Here is a 22,143-nt window from a genome sequence, read left to right as displayed (position 1 = left end):
GATAGAACAACAGAAATAGAGATAGATAGATATATAGAGATACAAACATGAAAACCATGACTTTCCTTGCCCTAATCATGCTAGCTTGCTTGCACCACAAGGCACATGCAGACACGTTATGTATGCGCGAATGCCCTACTCAGTGCATGAAGCACAACACCGGGGCCCAAGATATCGAATGCTACTTCTACTGTGTTATCAATTGTGAAAAGTGCCCCAACAGCCCCACAGGATGCCCTCCTGGTATGTTTCTCTTTATGTTCATTGTCAACATTAAGATGCGGCGATTTCATCCTAAATCTTCAAAAGTTTAGACTACTATTGCAATCATTTTGTTATCCTGGCACCTTTAGTGACCAGTATCGTGTTTTTAAACTTGAATCTTTCCGGCTAATTATGTTTTGCTTTGTTTTTTCTAAAGATGAAGAAACCACAAAACGAATGGCAGAAGCAAATTTGAAAGGTATGGAACAAATACTTACCAAGACCCACGGTACACGCAAACTCAAGGATTAAATAGCCAAACACAACATCACCCCTACTCCCAGTTTTATCCCTTTTAGAATTAATTTGTTCATTGTACATAGTTTCTCTCTATGAAGTAATGAAAACTGAATAGATTTGTTACAGTTTAGGTAAACGTTATTTATGACTCGAGACCATATAAGCATGACAAAAGTTCACAGATTTATTTGCTGAAATGACAGTCTGAACCTAAGCAAAATCAATGAAATTAACCCTACCCTAAAAGGTCTGAACAACAAAATAGTATAATCATTTGAAAAATAGAATTTTCAGAATTAATAAGTATACTTGGAGATTCTAAGTGCGCAAAACCTGCAACAAGTACAACAGTGTTATTTCAGTTCATCCAGCAGCTTCTTTGGTTCCAGCCCAGCCCGAATATATTATTATAATCCTGCCTTCTTTTCTAGTTTTTGAATTTGATTGAGGAAGATCCATGTCATCTGTGTAACCAGAAATTAATATATCAGAAACATTTATTATCAAATCATACTATTATTGCATGCAGACACACGCGGGTGTGATTTGTTTATTTAGCAAACGAACAAACATAAACAAAACTTTTAGTTCATTTAGTTAAATAAACGAACACGGACACGTCTAATTCGTTCAATTATGTTCGTCCAGTTTAATTCATTTACGTTGGTCTGTAATCTGTAAATGCTCATTTATGTTTGTTACTTTACATTTGCTTAAGTTTGTTTATATATTCATCTGAATTTTTCGGGATCATACCATTTATTCAAGTTTGTTTGTTTATGCTCACCGCTCACGTTTACTTTTAACTGGTGTTTGTTCAGTTATGGTCGTTTATGTTTGTTCATCTATATTTAGTTATTTCCATTTCTTTAAGCTCGTTTATGTTCATGAACCGTTCGTTCATGCCATTAACGACCGAACATGAACACACTCATTTTCTTAACAAACAAACACGAAAAATAAAACTCTGTTCGTGTTCGCTCGTTTGTTCGGTTAAAGCAAATGAACAAAAATGAGCGTGCCCTGTTCGTTTTCGTTCGGTTCGTTTACAAGCCTACGTGTGAGAAGAGAGAAAGAGTACCATGACATGAGGGGCAATCCTAACACAATAAACCGGGAATCCTGTATAAAACTTAAAAGGTCCTCCAGCTTTTAGGGTTTTCAAAGCACAATCCAAAGATCCAGTGTACGGGTATTTCCCCTCTGCATCGGGCTGCATTTTCTGAATTTGTGTTTTCACATAATCAAAAGGCAAACTGCAGGCTGCAGCAAAAAAACCCGATACCGTACTTGCACCTGCAAAACCGTGTGTTAATTCATACATACACGCATACCAATATACATATATTGCACTATCATTAAGGTATGAGTGTAACTTACCTAAAATTGTAGCGGCTTCACCAGCACCCAAATTATCCTTAAAAAACTCAACACTTTGATCATACGAAGCAAGCATTCCCATGTTCAAAGCCATAGCCCTAACAACAGTGGGACCCGCACCTTTCCAAAGAGCCAACACACCTTCATCTGCGGTGATCCTATACAAAGCATGAAACGCGTTTGTGTAGTTACGCCTCTGGGCTAAGGGTAGGGTCGCATCGGCCTGCATACGAATGAGTGCCAGATCAGCTGGACTCCCGACACTTGCTCCAATTGCGCCAGCTGTCAGCCCACACAAAGCTTTTTGGTATAAAGGAAGCGGCTTTCCTTCATTCGCTTCAAGTGCCTTGTTTGTTAAGATCCTGTAAGTTATCAAACAACAAATAAATCAAGGGTTCATACTGATATAACATATTTTCAAACATGGTTTATTTATCAAATGATTACTCACCTGAATGAACCAAGTCTGGCAGTCGTGTATGTGGCTTGCCTTAGCAGCCCGGCAGACAGACCCTGCACCGCACGACACATTTGTTAAAAAATATTCATTACGAAACACCTAGACATCAAAAGATTCAACCCAAGTTTTAAACTTATAAGATATCCACGCAGAGTATGATAGTACATATATTAAACATAATAATAGTGAAACAATAGAAAATGTTAACGAAAAAGACACAACGAATCAACTTTACACATATAAACATATACGAGTAATGCAAACCGCAAACCTTGTAAAAAGCACCAACACCCTCGTTTTTCAGCATTTCCTTCGTCACCGATACAGCTGATCCTTGACCGAGCTGGATTCTCACCTGCAAGCAATCAAAAAAAAACTTTTAACATAATAAATATAATAATGCATTACAACTCCAAGTTCACAACTTAACAAACCCACATATACCATTTTCCCCAAATCTTCAACCCAAATACCTTAAACATTAATAATACTATGTTATGTAAATTTAAAGCATAAAACACCTAAAAAAACTAATTTAAAATGCCAAATCATACAAAATAAAAAACCCAGATCTAAACCCTAAAATAAGTGCAATTGAAGAGTACCCACAAGTAAAAAGATTGAATTGAAGTGAAATGAGGTACCTTTATCATATCAATTGGCTGAATGACACACGTGGCAAGCATACCGGAAGCTCCGCCGTTGACGAAAGGCTTGACGGTGGGCCAGACGCCGCCGGTTGGCTTTGGTTTCTCATCTCCCATTTTCAAACAAGTGAGGGTTTCAGATTCAGGGCAGCGGCTCTGTGTGTGTGAGAGACACTACTAGCTTATGTGTAATGTATATAGATGGTCAATTGTTTATTATTATTATTATTATTATTATTATTATTATTATTATTATTATTATTATTTTTCTTTGGCCATGAATTGATATTCCCTTTATCTTTGAATGTATATTTGTTCGCCACCAGTTTTTTTCCTTTCTTTTTTCTTGTTTTTTTTTGTTGTAAAATTTGTAGTATGATGAAAATTGGAATGTAGAGCAATATCTGTATATTGTTGTTGTATTGCTAACTTGGATTTTTAAATCTAATTAAATTGATCAATAATAAGGTCCTGATAAATGGATAAATAAGTGTGGAGGTGGGGTCATAAGCCGTCCACAAGGTACCACAAAGTTCCGAAGGTAAGGCAAAGCTGACTATCTGCGGAACGCAGAGGGCCATACGCAGCGTAAGAAGCAACGTCACCTGCGAAAGAAGTTCTTAGCATACAATAGCTCAAAGAGTTAAGCGGAGGATGCATTGTACATAAAAGGCGGGACATCGCATAACAGGTGATGTAGAAACCAATCACAACCCAAGATTCCTATAAAGCCACGATTGCACGTCAGGCCAATCACAGGTTGCCAGCGTTGTGAAAGAATCAAACGAGCACAAGGTGAAACGCGAACCTATATTATCAAGTTTGTGAAGGAACAACAAGCGATCAATGAGCAGGTGAAGAATCAAACGAGCACAAGGTGAAACAGGAACTTATAGTTCGATCATTTATATTTTCCAAAGAAGAAACGTATACTTTATTTCTTTATTTATTATTTAAGAGACTCAAATAATATTAATAACAAATAATTACTTTTATCTTGATATCTTTTATTTATATTTTCTTTGTTTATATTTTCGAGATATCGAGTATACTCTCGAATATGGTCTAAGTCTATTTAATATTATAACAATATTTTATTCGGGCGAAACCCCTACCTTGTTTGGCTTATAAACACCTAGTACTTTCGGCAGCACTTCCGCACTTGCACGCTTATCGAGATTTCTTTAGTCAACACTTCTTGGCACGCAAATCGGGGTGACGCTCGATGGTTGTCATGTTGCAGTTACTTCGAGATGAAGCGTCGGTTCACCTTGTGATGGCACGCACTTCAAGGAAACATCGAGTATTGGCACAGATTTCAAGGTACGATCGTCGATTCGGTGGCACGGAAAATGAGGTAGTGAGAGAGTATTCTAGAGAGAGAGAAGATGCGTGATGTATAATGAAGGTTGGCTGCCCTATTTATAGACGTTGCCCAACTGACCCATCGCAATACGCGATGAGTCTTGGAAAGGATCCACCGCGTATCGCGTGGATCGGCGACAGATTATCTGAATATAATAATTCATCGCGATACGCGATGGGCCGTTTGTAGGTCATTACGTATCGCGACTTGCCTTGTCGCGTCATATATAGGCTTGCCACGTGGTGCCATGTGTCACCGCCTGTCAGACCACGTCATCGCGATACGCGATGACGTAGAGGCTTTGGGTGATTGCGTATCGCGACACCTCCCATCATGGGGTTCTGTGACATACCCATCGCGTTACGCGATGGGTTGTCTCTTGATCATCGCGTATCGCGATAGGTCAAGAAATCGGAATTTGCATTTTTGGTCTTTTACTTTGAATACTTGGCATTTCTTGGTCTCGCTTCCACTTTCCAAAAACATTAAGGTGCCTCGCAGCGATGCGAAGTGCAAAGTGTGTCATCAAAGCACCACATTGCGCTCATCGCTCGAGCCCGATCCCGTGCGCGTCGGGTGCTTCGCACCCTCCGTTAGGACCACTGGTGCATGCATGACATAAAAGAACATTACTATGAAAACTCTTATCCTTATAATGAGCTTCCAAAAGTTTCTCGTTTTCAATGTGGAATGAACTTTATTTATCTTATTTATACCCATGTGAATGAGTTTCATTTTCTTTATTCTTTCCATGTGAGTTGAATTCCATTCCACCATTTCCTTAATTATGGAATTCTTTCAACTTATAATTTGTATATATTATTCCTTTACCATATTTATTATTAAAATATTTTTGGGTCCTTTTATTTTCAAAGTTGACATTTTTAACTCAAAATAAATATGGTATTTTTCGAGATGTTACAAAATGGATTTGTGGTTTTTTGTTTCATATATGTTAAGAATTGTGGTTTTTTTGTTTCAAAGATGTTGTGGATTATGTATTAATTAATACTTTTATGCTTCTTTTGAAAATTTGTGTTTCATTATACATGTATTCATTGTATGTTTGAACAGGTCCCTTAACATGTTTTAACAGGTTAACCTGTTACTAAACAGGTTCGTGTTCGTGTTTTGAAAAAAATGACACGATTAGTTATAGTGTTGTGTTTGTGTTTGGTACAACATGTCATCGTGTCTTATCGTGTGGTGTCCGATATGTTATAACAGCTCTAGAAAACAAAGAGGAATTTTGGGAAAATATTCGCCAGTGTAGATAAATATTTGCCGAAAATCACCTGTTGAAAGGAAGAACGAGAGAAAGAAAGAAGGATTAGTGAGGAAGTGATACTCAACTCCTCTTTATAAACTCATCGCAATTAATACGATGGGGGGTAATCGAGGTAAGAAAAACTGGCGGTCTAACCAACGTGCGCTACATATGAGGAACAAATCCTCAGGTGTGTTACAGCTGGGTGCGTCACTGAGATTCTCGTCTACGCGCTTGCAACAGATGAAAAAGTTTCCTGCAAGAACGTAAACGTCACCTCCACGTCCCATCACCCAATCTCCCTTATCTTTATCACCAATAAATTTAAAATCTCCCACCCAAGTCTACATGTTAAGCCACATTAACACAAGGAAACTTGCCAAAAAGAATAAGGGTGGGTTCGCCTATGGAAGGCTTCCAATAACCTTTCACCGGAAAAGCTTCCGCCAAAGGATGGTTTCCAAAACTTTCCACAGGAAAAGCTTCCGCATAGTAAAGGTTTCCAATAACCTTCGCCAGAAAAGCTTCCGCCAAAGGAAGGTTTCCAAAAACCATCCGCATGAAAAGCTTCCTCCTAATAAAGGTTTCCAAAAACCTTTTGCCAACGGAAGGTTTTCAAAAACCTTCCGCAGGAAAAGCTTCTACTTATAAAGATTTCCAATAACCATTTTCCAGAAAAGCTTCTGCCAAAGGAAGGTTTCCAAAATCCTTCCGCAAGAAATACTTCCGCCCAAGAAGGGTCATCACAACCCTCCGCCAGAAAGGCTCCGCCTAAAAGAAAGTTCTTCAGCAACCTTCATCCACAGTACGCTCCCAAAAAAGAAGATTCTACCCACTGAGGAAAATAGTGGGAGAAACTCCATAAACAACTCATTGATCAGTCCATAATTCTCCTTAATGTTATCATATGAGAAAAAAATGGACTGGGGGACTTGAAGGGGTATGGTCCCAAACCCACCTATGCGCCAAAATGCGCCTGTAGGCGCTGATATACATCCCGTCAGGCGCCAAACAAACCCTGACATCTCGGGAAGTGTGGCACCAAAGATCTTCCTATGTATGGTGCAAAAAGGAAGTATCTTATTGAAAAGGACGCCCAACCAATATGGAATTGACTACGGATAGTCAATAGTACTACGTAGTACAAACATCACCATCAGTCAACCACTTTATTCACCAACCCTCCAGACGCTCGTGGAAACTCTCTAATTGGTTGAATTCCTGACACAGCAGGCGACCCATACATTCTCTCCTCCCATCCAGCTATAAATACTACACAACCTCCAACGGTAAAAGGATCCAAACTCTCTTGCGAAAATACTCACTAGTGCCCCGTGATTAATTATTCAGTCTCCTATACTTATTCTCACGTCGGAGGGTGGTTACGAGAACCCCCCCCCCTCTTTTTTGTAACGAGATAACGGTGTTCTGTTTTGCAGGTGGTTACACTTAAATATGGCGGATTACATTTAACCCCCGTGGGAGATACTTGATCTTAACCCAAGGATTAACTAATTTGGCCAAATGGTGATTTAGTGTTTCTTCAATTTGTTTTTTCAAAAAGCCACTAAGATAAAAAAAAGTATTTAGCAAACACAAAAGTCCCTCTAATAATAGTTTTTTTTTTTTTTTGAAAGAGTTAAAAAGCTATTTTCAAAAAGCCATAAATTCTGACTTATTAAAATGACTATTTAAAAAGCCAATAAGTTAATAAGTTATTTTCAAAATGACTTTATTCATCGTTTTACTTGTGATAAAACGACCGCTTAAATACAAGTATGATCCAAACTCCAAACATCACATATCTAAAAATCTAAAATAATAGAAATGAAAGTGAATATTTGTTTAGAAACTAATGAAACAACTTAACCCATTTCATGTCTTGAAATTATATAACAACGTAAATTTATTGAACAATAAATAGTGACAGCATTTTTGCATCAATGACTGATGTTGTCATTAAAACTTGGGAATGTCGTTGATGATTCTCCGTAAGTTATCATTGAAATGTCCTCCCCATACACAGTGGGACTGATTTGAACTGTAGAGGGAATGTGAGACATTCATATGGTTTCTAACTCTACAGATACTTCTTTCATTGTTGGTCTATACATTCCCTTCATATTTAAACATCGCATTGCCAAGTTAGCCGCACTTAGAAGCTCGTCTCTAGTACCCTCTTTAATAACTGTTGCGTCAAAAATAGACATAACATGCCCCTCTTTCATTGCTGACATAAAGTGTGTAACTAAACTTCTACTTTCACCAACTGTAGTTTTGGAAATCGGCTTTTCTCCGGTTAACAATTCGACCAAAACAACTCCAAAACTATAAACATCACAACTGGCTAGATCGAAAATACTCGGGATCAAGGTAGCCGAATGTACCTTTAACTAAGGTAGTCAAATGTGTTTGCTCTATTGAGACCAACCGTGAAGTTCCAAAGTCCGAAACTTTAGCTCTGTATTTGTCATCCAAAAGTATATTGGTGGTTTTGATGTCTCTGTGGTATATTGGAATGGAAGTTGCTGAGTGCAAGTAAGCTAGTGCTCCTGCAACCTCTGTAGCTATTTGTAGCCTCATGTTCAGAGAAATTTGAAACTCCTCAGCTTTCTTGTGAAGCCAATCATACAGGGTACCATTTGGAATGAACTCAGAAACGAGTAGAGGCACCTCTGTCTCTAAGCAACATCCCAAAAGTTTGACAACATTCCTATGATTGACTTGGGAAAGAATTACCACCTCATTGATAAACCGTTCTAATTGGCTTTCATCAACCTTTTTTGATTTCTTAACTGCCACAATCCTTCCATCTGCCAACATGCCTTTATAGACAGTACCTTGACCTCCACGTCCAAGAATCCGGTTCTCGTTGAAGTTGTCAGTTGCCTTCTCCAACTCACGTGATGTGAAAAGTATTGTTTTATCAACTAAAGATGGATCAGCTTCTTCTTGTTGTTTCAGAAGTAAACTGCCATTACGTTTAAGAAATCTCTTTCTTCGCCTCCTTTCTTTTGTTTTCTTAATCACTTTGTACAAGAAATAGCTAATTGCGACGAGAAAAAGTACACCTATGCTTATGCACACACCTGAATGAAAGTCAATACAATGTCAACCGTTAGTAAGTAGACTAATGGGCTGCTGAACTTCCTAATTGCGTCTTAATCCGTTTTGAAGTCAGATTCAACTATGTTACAAGTTACCTTTAAGTATTTGTGGATTCTTTGTGATCACAAATGTAAGGTCATGGGGTATACTCTAATCATTTTTAACTCCACATAAGCATCACATCACTTATTTTTCTCTCTTTTACTTCATCTCACTCAAAGAAAATGGTTTAATTCTTTTAACTCCATCCCACTCCTATTAACTGTTAATTTAATATATTGTTTTTTTTGCCTTTTAACCCGTTAAAAGCATAATCCATTGCCCCTTTTTGACAAATTTAACACAAATGAGGAGTGGTTTAATCAATTTTTAAAGTGTCATTCATCTTAATTTATGTTAGGGTTAAAGTATACCCCATGACCTAAGATTTAAAACGGTTAATAAGATATATGGTGCCTACAATAATGAAATTTATTAATTATTATTATTATTATTATTATTATTATTTATTTTTGAGTTAAGTTTATTAATTTTTCGTGCTTGTGTTTGGTGAAAATTGTCACTTGCACCCGATAGTTTAAATCATGCATGGATCACTCCCAAAGAATAATATATTTTGATTATTAGTTTCTTACATATTTTTAGATAGTATTTCAGAGTTGTTAGTTTCCGTTTATTGTTATAATCAAACTTTGTAATCAAGTCCACACTTTGTATTTATTTCTTGTAATTGATTGTGAAAATTGAAAAATGAATTGGTCATTTGGTTGAATACTTATGCAATACGTTATGGTTTTCAAATCTTGCTATTAGACTCCACTTGACTAACTTTGTCCGCCCTTTATGTTAAATGAAAGGTTTTTAACCGGACCGGACCGGACCGGACCGGCTGCTTTTAAAGTTAAAAAATTAGTCTCTTTTAGGTTAGGTACAGGGTATTAATGTAGGTTACAAACACAAAACTCTAGACATTTGGGTACACAGGTTTTAAAGTAACAAGTTTGAGTTTTAACTCTTCCAATTTTGTAACGAGTTTGAGTACTAACATTAACTCATGTTATCTATTCTGTTAAATTCTAACAAAATGACTAAGATACCCATAGATATTAAATATTACTCTTACAATATAATAAAGGAGAACTTGGATGACGCAAGGCTACCATTGGTTCAAGTCGTCACCTTATTATTATTATTATTATTATTAATTGTTTTTCTAATATCATAACGAGTGTAGCTTAAATCGACCAGATTAACATCGATTCACCATCGCAACACCCTGGTGTCAACTCACTTCCGCAATGCCCGGAACCAGCAATGCTCAAGTTTTACCAGCACTTGTTTTACCGACTCGCCGCCTCAAAGCTTGAGGCCGACAATGCTCAAGTTTTACCAACACCCATGTTTTAATGACCAAATAAACGATGATTTAAATACTTTATTATTTTATATGTTGATTTTACAATTATTTTGCCGTTTTCAACTCTCGGGTTTTATCAACGTTGTTTATATTGTAACGAACATAGTCGATACGACCGAATTCGTGTTGACTCACCGTTTTCAACTTATGGGATTCGGCCAAAGTGGTGTTAGGTTTTTTTTTACAAGTCGTGTTAACATTATAAATATACATAACCAAATTAGGGTAATTTGTGAAAGTTTATATTTCCATGGTATAATGAAAGTGTGTTTACTAAATATTGTGTGTTCTTCATTAAGGATCATACTCTAATCTTGAACTAATGATAATTAACAAATTAGTCGAATGTGTTTGGATCCAAGCCGCCACTAGTGGGCGACCTACGATCAATGACTGAGTCTCCAGGTCGATCACAAGTTAGTTTCCGCCAAGAATGAGAGAGACTGAGTAGTTGGGTTGGGTCACATCGAACAAGTGTTGTCTGGTTATTGTGATTCATGATTGAACAAGTAGGTTCAATAATCACCACCAATTGAAACATGTCGGATTCGTCAGCACAACCAACACCATCATATGGCAAAGAGAGTGTGTTATCTCCTGTTCACTCTTTGATGTTAGCTTCCACGAATTACACTGTGTGAGCTATGCGAATGGACGTAGTCCTAAGAGTTCACAAGGTTTAGGATACCATCGACTTAGATATCACCGATCTATACCAAAACGACATAGATGTGACCTTGTTACTTCAATCCGACCTGAAACCATGATCATGTTGATTGAAGTTGAAGAAACTACTAAATCATATGGTATTAGATTAAAAACCTCACACTTTGGCGACGATTGGGTTAGGGATGCATATCTCCAGACCTTGATAACAGAACTTGACAACATGAGGATGATTGAGTCAGATTCTAGGGGCAATTTATTGAGCCTTGCCTCAAAATCCGCAGCTCTTGGTGAAGTTATATATGAAGTAGGTTGGTTAATAAGTTTTTTAAAAGTATGTTGAGATCAAAGTATATTTAGATAGTAAGTGTTGGTTCTCAACAGCTGGGATTTGAAAATGTTGTAGGTCGAAGTAGTTTTTGTTCAGACGGGGGACCGGGACGTGGAGGTCGAGGTCGATCGAATGGCCAAGACCGAACTCATAGCACCGAACAAGGATCATTGAGTCGAGAAAAAGAAAAAGGATAAAAAGAGTCATTCCAAGATTCTTTGTTACTGATGTGACAACTGAGTCCACTTCACATCTTTCCCGAACCAAGATCATTAGGGTAAAGAAGTAAACAAAACCGAAAGCCAAAGAAAAGACTGATGAAGCAACGTATATGCATCAGGTCGTGTTCCTAATGAACAACACCTAACGCCAAAGAAATACAAGGCTGAACCAATCAATGACGATGTATGAAATTTGGGTAATGGTGCTAGCAATCATACAACTGGAAACCGATCATATTTTTTTGGGAAGTAAATGAAAACATAACCAGGAAGGTTAAGTTTGGAGACAGGTAGAAGGCTACGATCAAGGGAAGTAGGTCGTTTCTTTTCCAAGAAAATGGGGTGAACAAGATTTGCTATTCGAGATTTATTACATTTCGGAGTTGAAAAATAATATGCTGAGTTTATGTCACCCAACGGAGTCCGGAAATCTTTTGACCACGCACAATGAGAATGGTAGGTTACTCACTTAAATGTCACAACATCCACTAACCAGATTTTTAATATAGAAATCTAAGTTGGAGGTCTCGTGTGTTTGCATTCAAAGATTGAAGACAGTGAAGACGTTGGCATGCAAGTTTCGGGCACATCAACTTCAAGGTGATGTAATAGATGGTCGGACAAGAAGGATCTAGTACATTGGTTACCACATTGAACATGAAAATTAATTGTGTGAACCATGTTCGATGAGTGAACAAACATGGATCTCGTTTACAACACAACCATGTTTAGAGAAACTCGGCCTATGGAGTTGGTTCATGGTGATTTGTGTGGTCCAATAATCCCATGCACTATCCTCGGTAATAGGGTATGTATTTGTTACTATAGACGATTATTATGATAAGTGTGGACATTTCTGTTGAAAAGAAAACGGGTAAAGTATTTGAAAGTTTTAAGAGGTTTAAAACCCTAGTGATTAAGAAGGTGGGTTCACCAATGAAAACTCTTAGAACTGATAGGGGGAGTGCATTTCACATGATTTCAATTGTTTCGTAAAAAAATGAAAATATTCGATATTAAATGCCCCTTACACACCACAAGAAAAAGGCATGGTCGAAAGACAAAACCAAACTGTAATGGGGATGGTGCAACATTCAACATTTTTTATCAATCGGGTCACAAAAAGAGCCCTAGTAGATCAAATGCCCTATAAACAGTTCAAGAAGAAGAAACTATATACGTAAAAGTTTCTGGGTACATAGCATTTGCTAAAATAGCATGTGCACATCTAAAGAAGCTTGATGACAGACCAGACAACTTATTTATGTCATGTCCGAGAGGGGTTCAAAAGCTTACCCTTTTTCAACCTGAACACGTGTAAAATAGTTGTTAACCGGCACACCCTCTTTTACAAAAGCAAAGGTTGGAATTACGATAAGAAATTCGATATGAGCGACTATGAGCTTGGTATGTTTTATATGGTGTTGTGTGTGTTTGGGGGCATGGGTTACGGTTGGCAAATCAATCCTACCTCAGATGAGGCGCCTGAAAACAACACAAACATCCCAAGCGCTGATAGATCACCATCTATTCAGATTGATCCCAATGATTTAGACGGATTAAGCACTAATGGGTCTGATTCGTCGACACACTTTCAAGCCAAGTCAACTAATGATGATACACAGGTCCATCGCGGTGAAAACGTGGTCGAAACACGTCCAAGGTGGGCAATTCGGGTCTCGGTTTCACCAAGAATATAGCATGATGATCGCGTGTTACAACGAAATTTTGACTATGAGCAATTCCTCTTAAAAGCAAGTGGTGAACCGAGTATTTATTTTGGGGCAAAATATAACCAATTAGCATGGATTCGTTCCATGAATGCCGAAATCGACTCGATAAACAAGAAAGAAACCTTGAGTTAGCCGAACTTCCTAAGAGGGCTAAATATATTGGTTGAGGTAGTGGTTTAAAATTAAACGATATGTAGATCAATCGATCAAGAATATAAACCTCAGTCTGTTGCAAAGGGTTACGAGTAACAACGCGAGATTGACTTTGATGTTGTTTTTGCTCCAGTAGACTTAATAGACACCGTTCGGCAATTAGTGGCATTAGCTGCATCAAATAGCCGGCGGGAATCCACCATCTTGATGTTAAAACAACCTCTTTTATGATGAATTAAAAGAAATGTGTTCATTTAACAAACCAAATGATATGAGAAAAAGGGTGATGAGGCAAAAATTTACAAGTTGTCAAAGGCCCTGTACATTTTAAGGCAAGCTCCCTAGCTTGGAACACGAAGATCGATAACATTCATAATGATTCAAAAATGTTCCATGAATTAGTTGGCTTACCGAAAGATAGGCGGGGAAACATTCTTTTGATCGTAGCCATGTATGCGGATGATCTATTTGTAACAAGTACATGCACAAGTATAAATTATGATTTCAAGAAGGGTATGCCAACAAAGTTTGAGATGTCGGACTTTAGGAAGTTAACCTACTATCTCGAATTGAAGTAATTCAAAGAGATGACGTGAGAGAAATTACACAAGAAAAACGTGCCAAACGAATTCTAAAAGAGATCAACATGCATGGGTGTAATCCGGCTGAAGATCCAATGGACCGCTGTTTGAAACATTCAAAAGTTGAGAAAAAATCGAACTCAACGCAACCGAGTAGCAAAAAGTGGTGGGGTTGTTTGCGGTATTTATTACACACCCGACCTGATATGGTGTACTCGATGGGCATTGTTAGTCGATATATATAAAACCCACATGAATCTCATGGTATAGTAATAAGACACCTACTGGCATATTGGAAGAAACTGTGAGTTATGGTATCAAGTACGTGATGAACATGTCAACGCGACTTCTCGGGTATAGTGACATCATTCATTACATAGACAAGGATGATGGAAGAGGTACCACCGGGTATGTGTTATATTATGGGAATCTCTAATTATATGGTGCTCGCAAAAGCATGAGACAATTACACTTTTCTCGTGTGAAGCTGAGTACATGGCGGCTTCCGCAACTGCATGCTAAGTTGTTTGGCTTAGGGAGTTGTTGAGCGAGTTGACCGGAGAAACATTACAAAAAGTTGAGTTGAAGGTTGATAAAATGTCCGCAATCTGTTTGACTTAGGGGTTTATTAATTGTACTATTTTTGTTGACTAATTTGTTGACTAATTAAGTTTTTAATCATTCCCAAAGTAATTTGTCTTATATGACGGAAAATAAGTACACCATACATGCACAACGGGGCTCCTTCATCACCACCGGAGCAATTAAAGTAAATGAGGGCTCATGATAAACTCCACCACCGCGGAAACATGCACCGTCAACACTTACTCGCTCAGCAAGAACAATGCTTCCGTGGGCCGCGAAAAGCTTTGGCGGGTCACATACGGCTTCCGCGGATCATTTAAAAAGCTTCAAGCAAAACATTGGCGGTCATTTTCTGTCTTCCGCGAGCCGCAAAAAAGCTCCCGCGGGTCGCAAGAAAAGCTTCCGCAGGTTCATACAAAAGCTCCGATCAAAGATGGCGGATCATTTTCTGTCTTCCGCGAGCCGCGAAAAAGCTTTTAAAAATCAGTGTCGCTTTACCCAGGGGTGGACCCACATAGTTCCCATCGGGGTCCCGGGACACCAATGTTTTTTAAAAATTACTTAGAGACGATATATTAAATTTTGTAAGTACCCCATAAAAATTAATACTTGAATTCCATACTATTAAGGCTGAACTAGTCTAGTGAAAAGTCCCTTGTTTTTTCTTTGAGAGGTTGCAGGTTCAAGCCTCACCATACCCAGTTTTTGTTGTTTTTTTAATATTCTATTCAATATTAGTTATTTAGTTAGGGTATTTGTGTTTTTTCTTTAGTTTATCCCATATAACCATTATCACTCTAGTTTATCCCATATAACCATTATCATCATGCAACATATATAATGACAACATGGGTTTTACATATACTTAAATTATTTATCTTGTGTATTTATATTATAATTAATCATTTATTTGTGTAAGAGTTAGTTTTTCATGTCTTGGTTATTCATGTAAGACCATATATATATACCTTACGCTTATGTTTTTCGGGTATGAATAAAAATGAATTAAAAGTGTATGTTCTATCTAGTTTCTAATCTATATTCTTTCTACTTACTCGTTTCTGATGACACCATATTTTCGTGTTTTATTATGTTCCTCCTCTCGACCCGACCCGAATAACGACCGACCCAAAAATTTTGTAAACCGAAAAAATTGGGACCCATTGACAAAAAATCCTGGGTTCGCCACTGGGCCTTTACCCACACGCCAAAGCTATGGTACCTTAATAAGGTCAACTTCAATCAACCACGGATGGAAATCGCTCCCGCGTATTGACTATAATCTCATGCGGGTCAATTTTTGGCTTCCACGTAATCTTCTAACATCTTCCGCGGATCACTTAAAAAGCTTCAAGCAAGCTTTGGCGGATCACATACAACTTCCGGCGGGTCACTCCGCCCCGCGGAACATCCGCGGGTCAATCCCAACCCCCGCATGCATGTTCCGGCAGGTCACTCCCGCCCCGCGGAACATCCACGTGTCAATCCCAATCCCTCCGTGCAAGATCCGGCGGGTCACTCAAATGGTCCTCATAATTACAACAAATGTCTTGTCGTTTACGACATCCGCGGTTAATTAAGAAAGCTCCAGCTGGTTAAACCCCGGTTTCCGCGGACAAGTGAAGCTCCATATAAAACAACTGCGGGTCATCCTCTGTTCCCACAGATCACGAAAAAGTCATTAGCAAAACAATGGCGGGTCGATTCGAGCTTTCCTCGGACAGCGAGAAAAGCTGTTACTAGTCAGCCGCGGCTTCCGCGAAACTCCGTGCGGGTCACGTACGAATCATAACCGCGCGCCATATGTGAACCATGCGGGCCCCATCCGCGTCTAAGCAAAATAATATCGACCACTGCATGTCGTTTGATTATATTCGATGCGGCCAATAGCGATTATCGCGAGCTATATGAGAACTCCTGCGCATGCCGATGGACTAAACGCCCGTCATCGCGGGTCGTTACTGTACTCCGCGCTCTGACGAAATTATATTTCTTCAATTAAAGCGACGACCATGGATGCTCTGTTTCAAGTTAACAAAATGAAAATGGCAGTATAGATACATGGAGATAACAAGTGAAAGGGGTGCAGATCTTGGTTGTTGGGAATGAATTAATTTCCAAAATTTTAAAATAACCCCCTCAACTCAACTTTGATATTATATTTATTATGATCTTAAATAAGGGTTTAAATTGTTGACAATTTATCCCCTCGGGTTACTGCAAGTATAACAAAGTTGAGGTCAATTATTGAGGAAGTCTTGCGTCAGAGACGCGAAATGTTCATGTCAAAGGCTTGGAATCCTCTCAGCAAGGTAAGTGAATTTCTTCACAGATTTTAAAACAAGCGGATACTCAAGTCATGTCTTGACACAATTTCCATTTTTATTAATAAACTAATATTACATATTTGTTTATGAAATGAAATGGACGATGTCTTAGACTTTACTAATAAACGTAAATATTACCAAATCTTTGGAATGATTATTAGTAAAATGACTATGAGTAATTATTTTATTTCGTATGACATCTTAAAAAAACAAATATCATTTTTTGTCAATGATATAAAAAGTTGTTTATACTCGTATGCGCATGTGATTAAAACTTTATTAACAAGTTTATTATTACAAGTTCAATGCTACTAACATTATATAGCAGCGATGAACTGGGGGACTATCATGGTATATCACCACTACATTAGCGCGATGAAAGACATTCGAGTATAAAGTTGGGCACACCTCATAATTCGCCCGAGGATGAAAGACATCCTATTATACCCGGTGTACGCGCCGAAAGTGACCTGCGTGTCATCTTTGTATGGAGGACGTCCGCCAGAGGATCATTCCTATGCCACGGCTACAGGCTAATGCCAACGCCAGAGCCACAGGATCATTCCTATGCCACGGCTACATGCTAATGCCAATGCCAGAGCCACAGGATCATCCCTATGCCACGGCTACAGGCTAATGCCAACGCCAGAGCCACAGGATCATTCCTATGCCACGGCTACAGTCTAATGCCAACGCCAGAGCCACATGATAATTCCTATGCCACGGCTACAGGCTAATGCCAACGCCAATGCTAAATTAAAGGTTGGGATTCCTTATAAACCCATATGGCCACGCGCCGAATTAATGACTTGCGGGTCATCTTATGATAAAAAGGCCCGCGCGCCAAAATCGCCATCATGATTTAAAACCTCTTACCACCCAAAACAAAGTAGACGCACGTGCAAAAAGGTCCACAAAGAAAGCATTGGGTCAAAAAAGCACTACTCCTCGCCCCTGAGCATTCCTTATAAGTCCAGCACTTCACCAAACCGCTTGCACGCCCAGGAGAAGCACTGGACTGGGGGGACTTGTAGGTGCAGGGTACGTCAAACCCGGTATGACATTTTATTTATTACATAATATATTATGTTTATTACATTATTATTATTGTCTACTAATTAGGCCCGTTGGGCTGGGGGTTTGTAGAGGTAACCCCTAACCGGGCCTCGCCCAATAAAGGTTAGGGTTCATGATGGTAGCCATGGAGTCCTATATAAGGAGCCTTTATCATTCATTGAAAGGACATTCTCTTGGACCCTTGGCTCCCACATATTTTTGTGTCTATAAACAAGAGTTCATTCTCTTAGCAGTCACCTCCACTCCCCCACTTTTCTAAGACAAATCTGAGCAACCGGAGAAGAAGATCAAGTGTATCATATCAGCAGTTAACCGTATCCTACCCTGTTGACTCATTGGATCTAGGACCCGTTAAGGGGAGTGGATCCGTGTTTCTTCAAAAATAAAGACTATATATCCTATTACATACCCGAGTCAAATGATAAAAGACATCCATCTACTAAGAAAATGTTTCCTCTATATATTGAATACGAACTTGTGTATTCACATGTCAACGTGTCGACTGTAGTATGATTAAACATATCCAACGTATGTCTTACCCGGGGGTCCTCATGACAACAAGTTACGTTATCCGAGTCTGTTAGAGTCCACAGAAGTGCCACGGGAATAAAAGAGGTATTAATCCTCCTGGAAATAAATGGGTCATACAAAGTTTCATCCACCAAGAAAGCAGACCCACATGTTTTGTATTCATCTTCCAAGCCGTGAGGTGAATGTTGTATGACTTGAGAAAATTAGGAATTTTGGTTTCACAACAACCGACTCCAAAACAGTTGTTTTCGTCACCAAGTGTAACACCACGACAAGCCGCTAAACAAGCTGTGAGCACACTCCCATTGTGCATTAAAGCAGCCGTACCACACCCCTCAAAAACAAATATATTGTTTAGTTTGGAAAACAAGAAGGGACTCCCACCAAGATCAACACCCATAATCTCACTACTATTCAGATTTGGGTTTTGGCAATTAGTGATCTTTGGGGTACTAACAGTGACTGTTAGATTCTCCAAGCTCACGTCCAAGACTTCCAGGTGATTGAGTGCAGAGAGATATGGCCTTGAGGAGTTGCAATCAACTATGTACCATTTGTTGAGAGAACAACTCGCACCGATTCCAAAAGGGTATGGGATGCTCACGCCCCCGCATGTTTCTTTGCACCCCCTCTTTGCATATTTTGGAATATCTATAGAAATGAAAAATGAGTAATTAATGGTACACTTGAACTAACTTCATGTTTGTAAACAACAAGGATCATAATAGATATTTGGAATATTGTTGGCAACGGGCTGCATATCATATTTACTTTCAAATTCAAGTTCTTAAATATTAACAAGCAAAGTAATTGCAGATAAATACTACATACCATAGTCATTGCATCCATCTTCCAAATAAGGGTTGTCTCCCTCATGGTAGTAGCTGCATATCATTGTTATGATTGGAGTACCATTAAATATATTCACCCCGCGTCCATCCGAGGAGACCCCATAACAACAAGTTACGTTATCAGACTTTGTTAGAGTCCACAAAAGTGTTATAGGAATAAAAGAGGCATTTCGGTTAGAAAACCTTCCTTGGCCATGTGAAACTTTATCCACCAAGAAGGCAGATCCACAAGCTCCGTCCTCCCTTTGTCTTTCCAAGCTTGTGAAGTTAATGTTGTACGACCTGAGATAATGAGGAACTACAGTTTGGCAACATCGGTTTCCAAAACATTTGTTGCTTTCTTTAAGTGTATCATTGAGACAAGCCGTTGAACACCCTGTGAGAACACTCCCATTATCCATCAACGCAGCAGTACCACACCCCTCAAAAACAAATTTGTTTTGATGTTTGGGAAACAGTAAGGGGCTACCACCAAGATCGACACCCATTATATCACTGCTTTTCCAAACTGCATTTTGACAATCCGTGATCCTTGGCGTACTGAGAGTGACTGTTTGATTGATCGAGTTTATACTCAAGACTTGGAGATGGTTGAGTGCTGGTAGATAAGGCGTGGAAGAGTTGCAATCAATGATATACCAATGGTTCACAGAACAATTTGCACATATTCCAAAAGGGAATGGAATCCTCACGTTCCCACATGTGTCATTGCACCCTGTCTTCGCGTACTCTCGAGTTGCAATGGATGTTGCTGCTAATGAAAAGAAAATGAGAAAGCGGTAAGTTTTGAATAACTTCATGTTTGTAAAGAACAGTGATTATACCAGAAAATGTAAGAGGTGCTTATATTTATATTAATTGTGGATTTGTGGGTATGGTTGAAGGAATCTACCGAGAAATAAACCCAAACTTTGAATATATATATATTTTTATACTTTAAGTTCACGGGTGTTGGAGAACCAAATTGGACTTATAACTCTTTCACTTGAGTTGATCGTATTCTTTATTTTACACCGTACGTGAACAAGAACACATATACCTTTGCTGTTGACTTTTCGTTGGTGGTAAAACAAGAAGAATTAATAATAAAGTGTTGTAAAGATTTAATATTGAAATAGGAGATGTGGTGATAATCGATAATGGAAGGAATGCACAGGAGGTTTCTTCAAAAAACTCAAATCTCTTCTCTTTCTTATTATTATTATGAAAACAAACTCAAGTATTTATAAACCTAACAATCACACTTTGACTAGAACTAGGAAACTAAAAAGATAAACATAAACATTTAAATAAATAAAACTTAAATAATAAAATATTTGAATTTTGATCTCCTCCTTATCCTCCCCATGAGATCAACCTAGCCACCCCTCGGTTTTATCTTTAACGAATCGAGATTATAATTACCAACGGGGAGGATTAACATTTGACAAGGGATATAATTATTGGTGATAGAACTACTTATTTTAATAACTAATTTGTAGGCTAGTTAAGTAATTTGATGTATATATAATTTCCACGTTTTCGATGTGCTTCTCAATGTAAAACGAGATTTAACAGTACTTTTGGTCTTTTTTGACTTGGTCGGTGATCTTTTGGAATGTAAGAAACATAACATTATATGGGTTTATATACAATTTTACAAGATTTAATAATGTTTTCAAAAACTACCTATGAACCTGCTACTATTCAAATTACAACACATCCTGTTTTTCATAGCAGAATATTTTTAGGTACGTGCTTCTATCTTGTTTTGTTGTCATCATCATCCTCATTTTTATTATTTGCAATTGTCATATCATCCATGTCTTCATACTCTTTATCCTTGTCGGTCTCATCTTGTCATTTGAAATAAAATATAGGGCTGGCATATCGTGTATACCCGTACACGATAAGACACGAACACAATAAGACACGAACACGAAATGTGTATACCTGTACACGACACGAAAACTAATCGTGTACATGTAACCCAAACACGAACACGAACATGTTACTACCTGGTATACACGATAAGACACGATAATACACGATAACGGACAATGACGAGGGCTGAAGATGGCCGGAGAGTGATGAACTGATGATAAACCGATGGCCAACGACGGGCTGAACTCTGAAGATGTAATGGCTGAGAGTGAGAGGTAGTGGACTGTGGACGGTGAGAGAAGTGATTAACTGAGAATGGAATTTAGGGTTAGGACTTAGGATATAATATAACTACATATATATATATATATATATATATATATATATATATATAATATTTCAAAAATAACCATGTATTAACATGTATCTAACAGGTAAACAAGTATTTTTCCTGTTAAGACACGAAAATTAACAGGTAATTTCGTGTCTACCTGTTTAATACACGAAACATGTTAAGCCCTTACCTATTACCTATTAAGGGCGTGTAGGTACGTGTCATGTAATCGTGTCTCGTGTATAAATTGTCATTCATAATAAAATACCCTCAACAAATAGCAATAGCGAAAATGTTGAAACAACAAGCAAAAATATACTTTGACACTAAACATGCGCACCTTGAAATCCCTTGATATCGCTTCACTCTCATCATTTACCAAACTATTCGGTTCAATATCTAAAATCTTAACATGTAAAGGCATAAATAAGTAAGATAATATAGAAATGTTTTAATTATAAGATGTTGGGTTTGCTTAGACGCAATGGTAGGAGGCATACATAGGGGTGAGAGGATTTGTATAGGATGTGATTTTAATGGACACATTGGTAAGGCTAACGATGGTTTTCAAGCCTTACATGGGGGTTTTGGTTTTGGTGATAGGAATGAGATCGGAACAGATCTCCTAGAGATTGCGGTGGCCCATGACCTAAATATTATAAATTCTTATTTTAGGAAAAAATATTCTCATTTGATCACTTTTAGCAGTGGCGGACGCGACACGCAAATTGACTACCTTTT

The 22,143-nt window shown here is 38.2% G+C and overlaps 1 protein-coding gene and 1 pseudogene across 1 annotated transcript; both read right to left on the bottom strand.

Annotated features, from left to right (window-relative positions):
* Positions 1-664: 664 nt before the first annotated feature.
* Positions 665-3,186, bottom strand: LOC143532883 (mitochondrial dicarboxylate/tricarboxylate transporter DTC-like). The gene is made up of 6 exons (XM_077027806.1): positions 2,989-3,186; positions 2,616-2,699; positions 2,336-2,397; positions 1,885-2,246; positions 1,586-1,800; positions 665-968 (listed from the first exon to the last, which is right to left on the bottom strand). The coding sequence occupies exons 1-6, from the start codon at positions 3,106-3,108 to the stop codon at positions 912-914; spliced, it is 900 nt and encodes a 299-aa protein (XP_076883921.1). The 5' UTR covers positions 3,109-3,186; the 3' UTR covers positions 665-911.
* A 4,378-nt stretch (positions 3,187-7,564) lies between these two features.
* LOC143532064 (wall-associated receptor kinase-like 6) lies at positions 7,565-20,005 on the bottom strand (annotated as a pseudogene).
* Between the last annotated feature and the right edge of the window lie 2,138 nt (positions 20,006-22,143).

This window comes from Bidens hawaiensis, unplaced genomic scaffold (genome assembly GCF_021521415.1).
Source record: "Bidens hawaiensis isolate Kalapana, Puna unplaced genomic scaffold, B.hawaiensis_p1.1 tig00000702_1, whole genome shotgun sequence".
Taxonomy (NCBI): Eukaryota; Viridiplantae; Streptophyta; class Magnoliopsida; order Asterales; family Asteraceae; genus Bidens; species Bidens hawaiensis.
Note: the sequence above shows the minus strand (reverse complement) of the source record. Positions and strands in the feature narration are given on the sequence as shown.

Excerpts from the sequence above, each read along its gene's own strand:
- LOC143532883 (XM_077027806.1), bottom strand. The coding sequence starts at position 3,108 with ATGGGAGATGAGAAACCAAAGCCAACCGGCGGCGTCTGGCCCACCGTC. Across the intron at positions 2,398-2,615 it reads GTGTTGGTGCTTTTTACAAG|GGTCTGTCTGCCGGGCTGCT; the intron begins GTTTGCGGTTTG and ends CGTGCGGTGCAG. Across the intron at positions 1,801-1,884 it reads TGAAGCCGCTACAATTTTAG|GTGCAAGTACGGTATCGGGT; the intron begins GTAAGTTACACT and ends ACGGTTTTGCAG.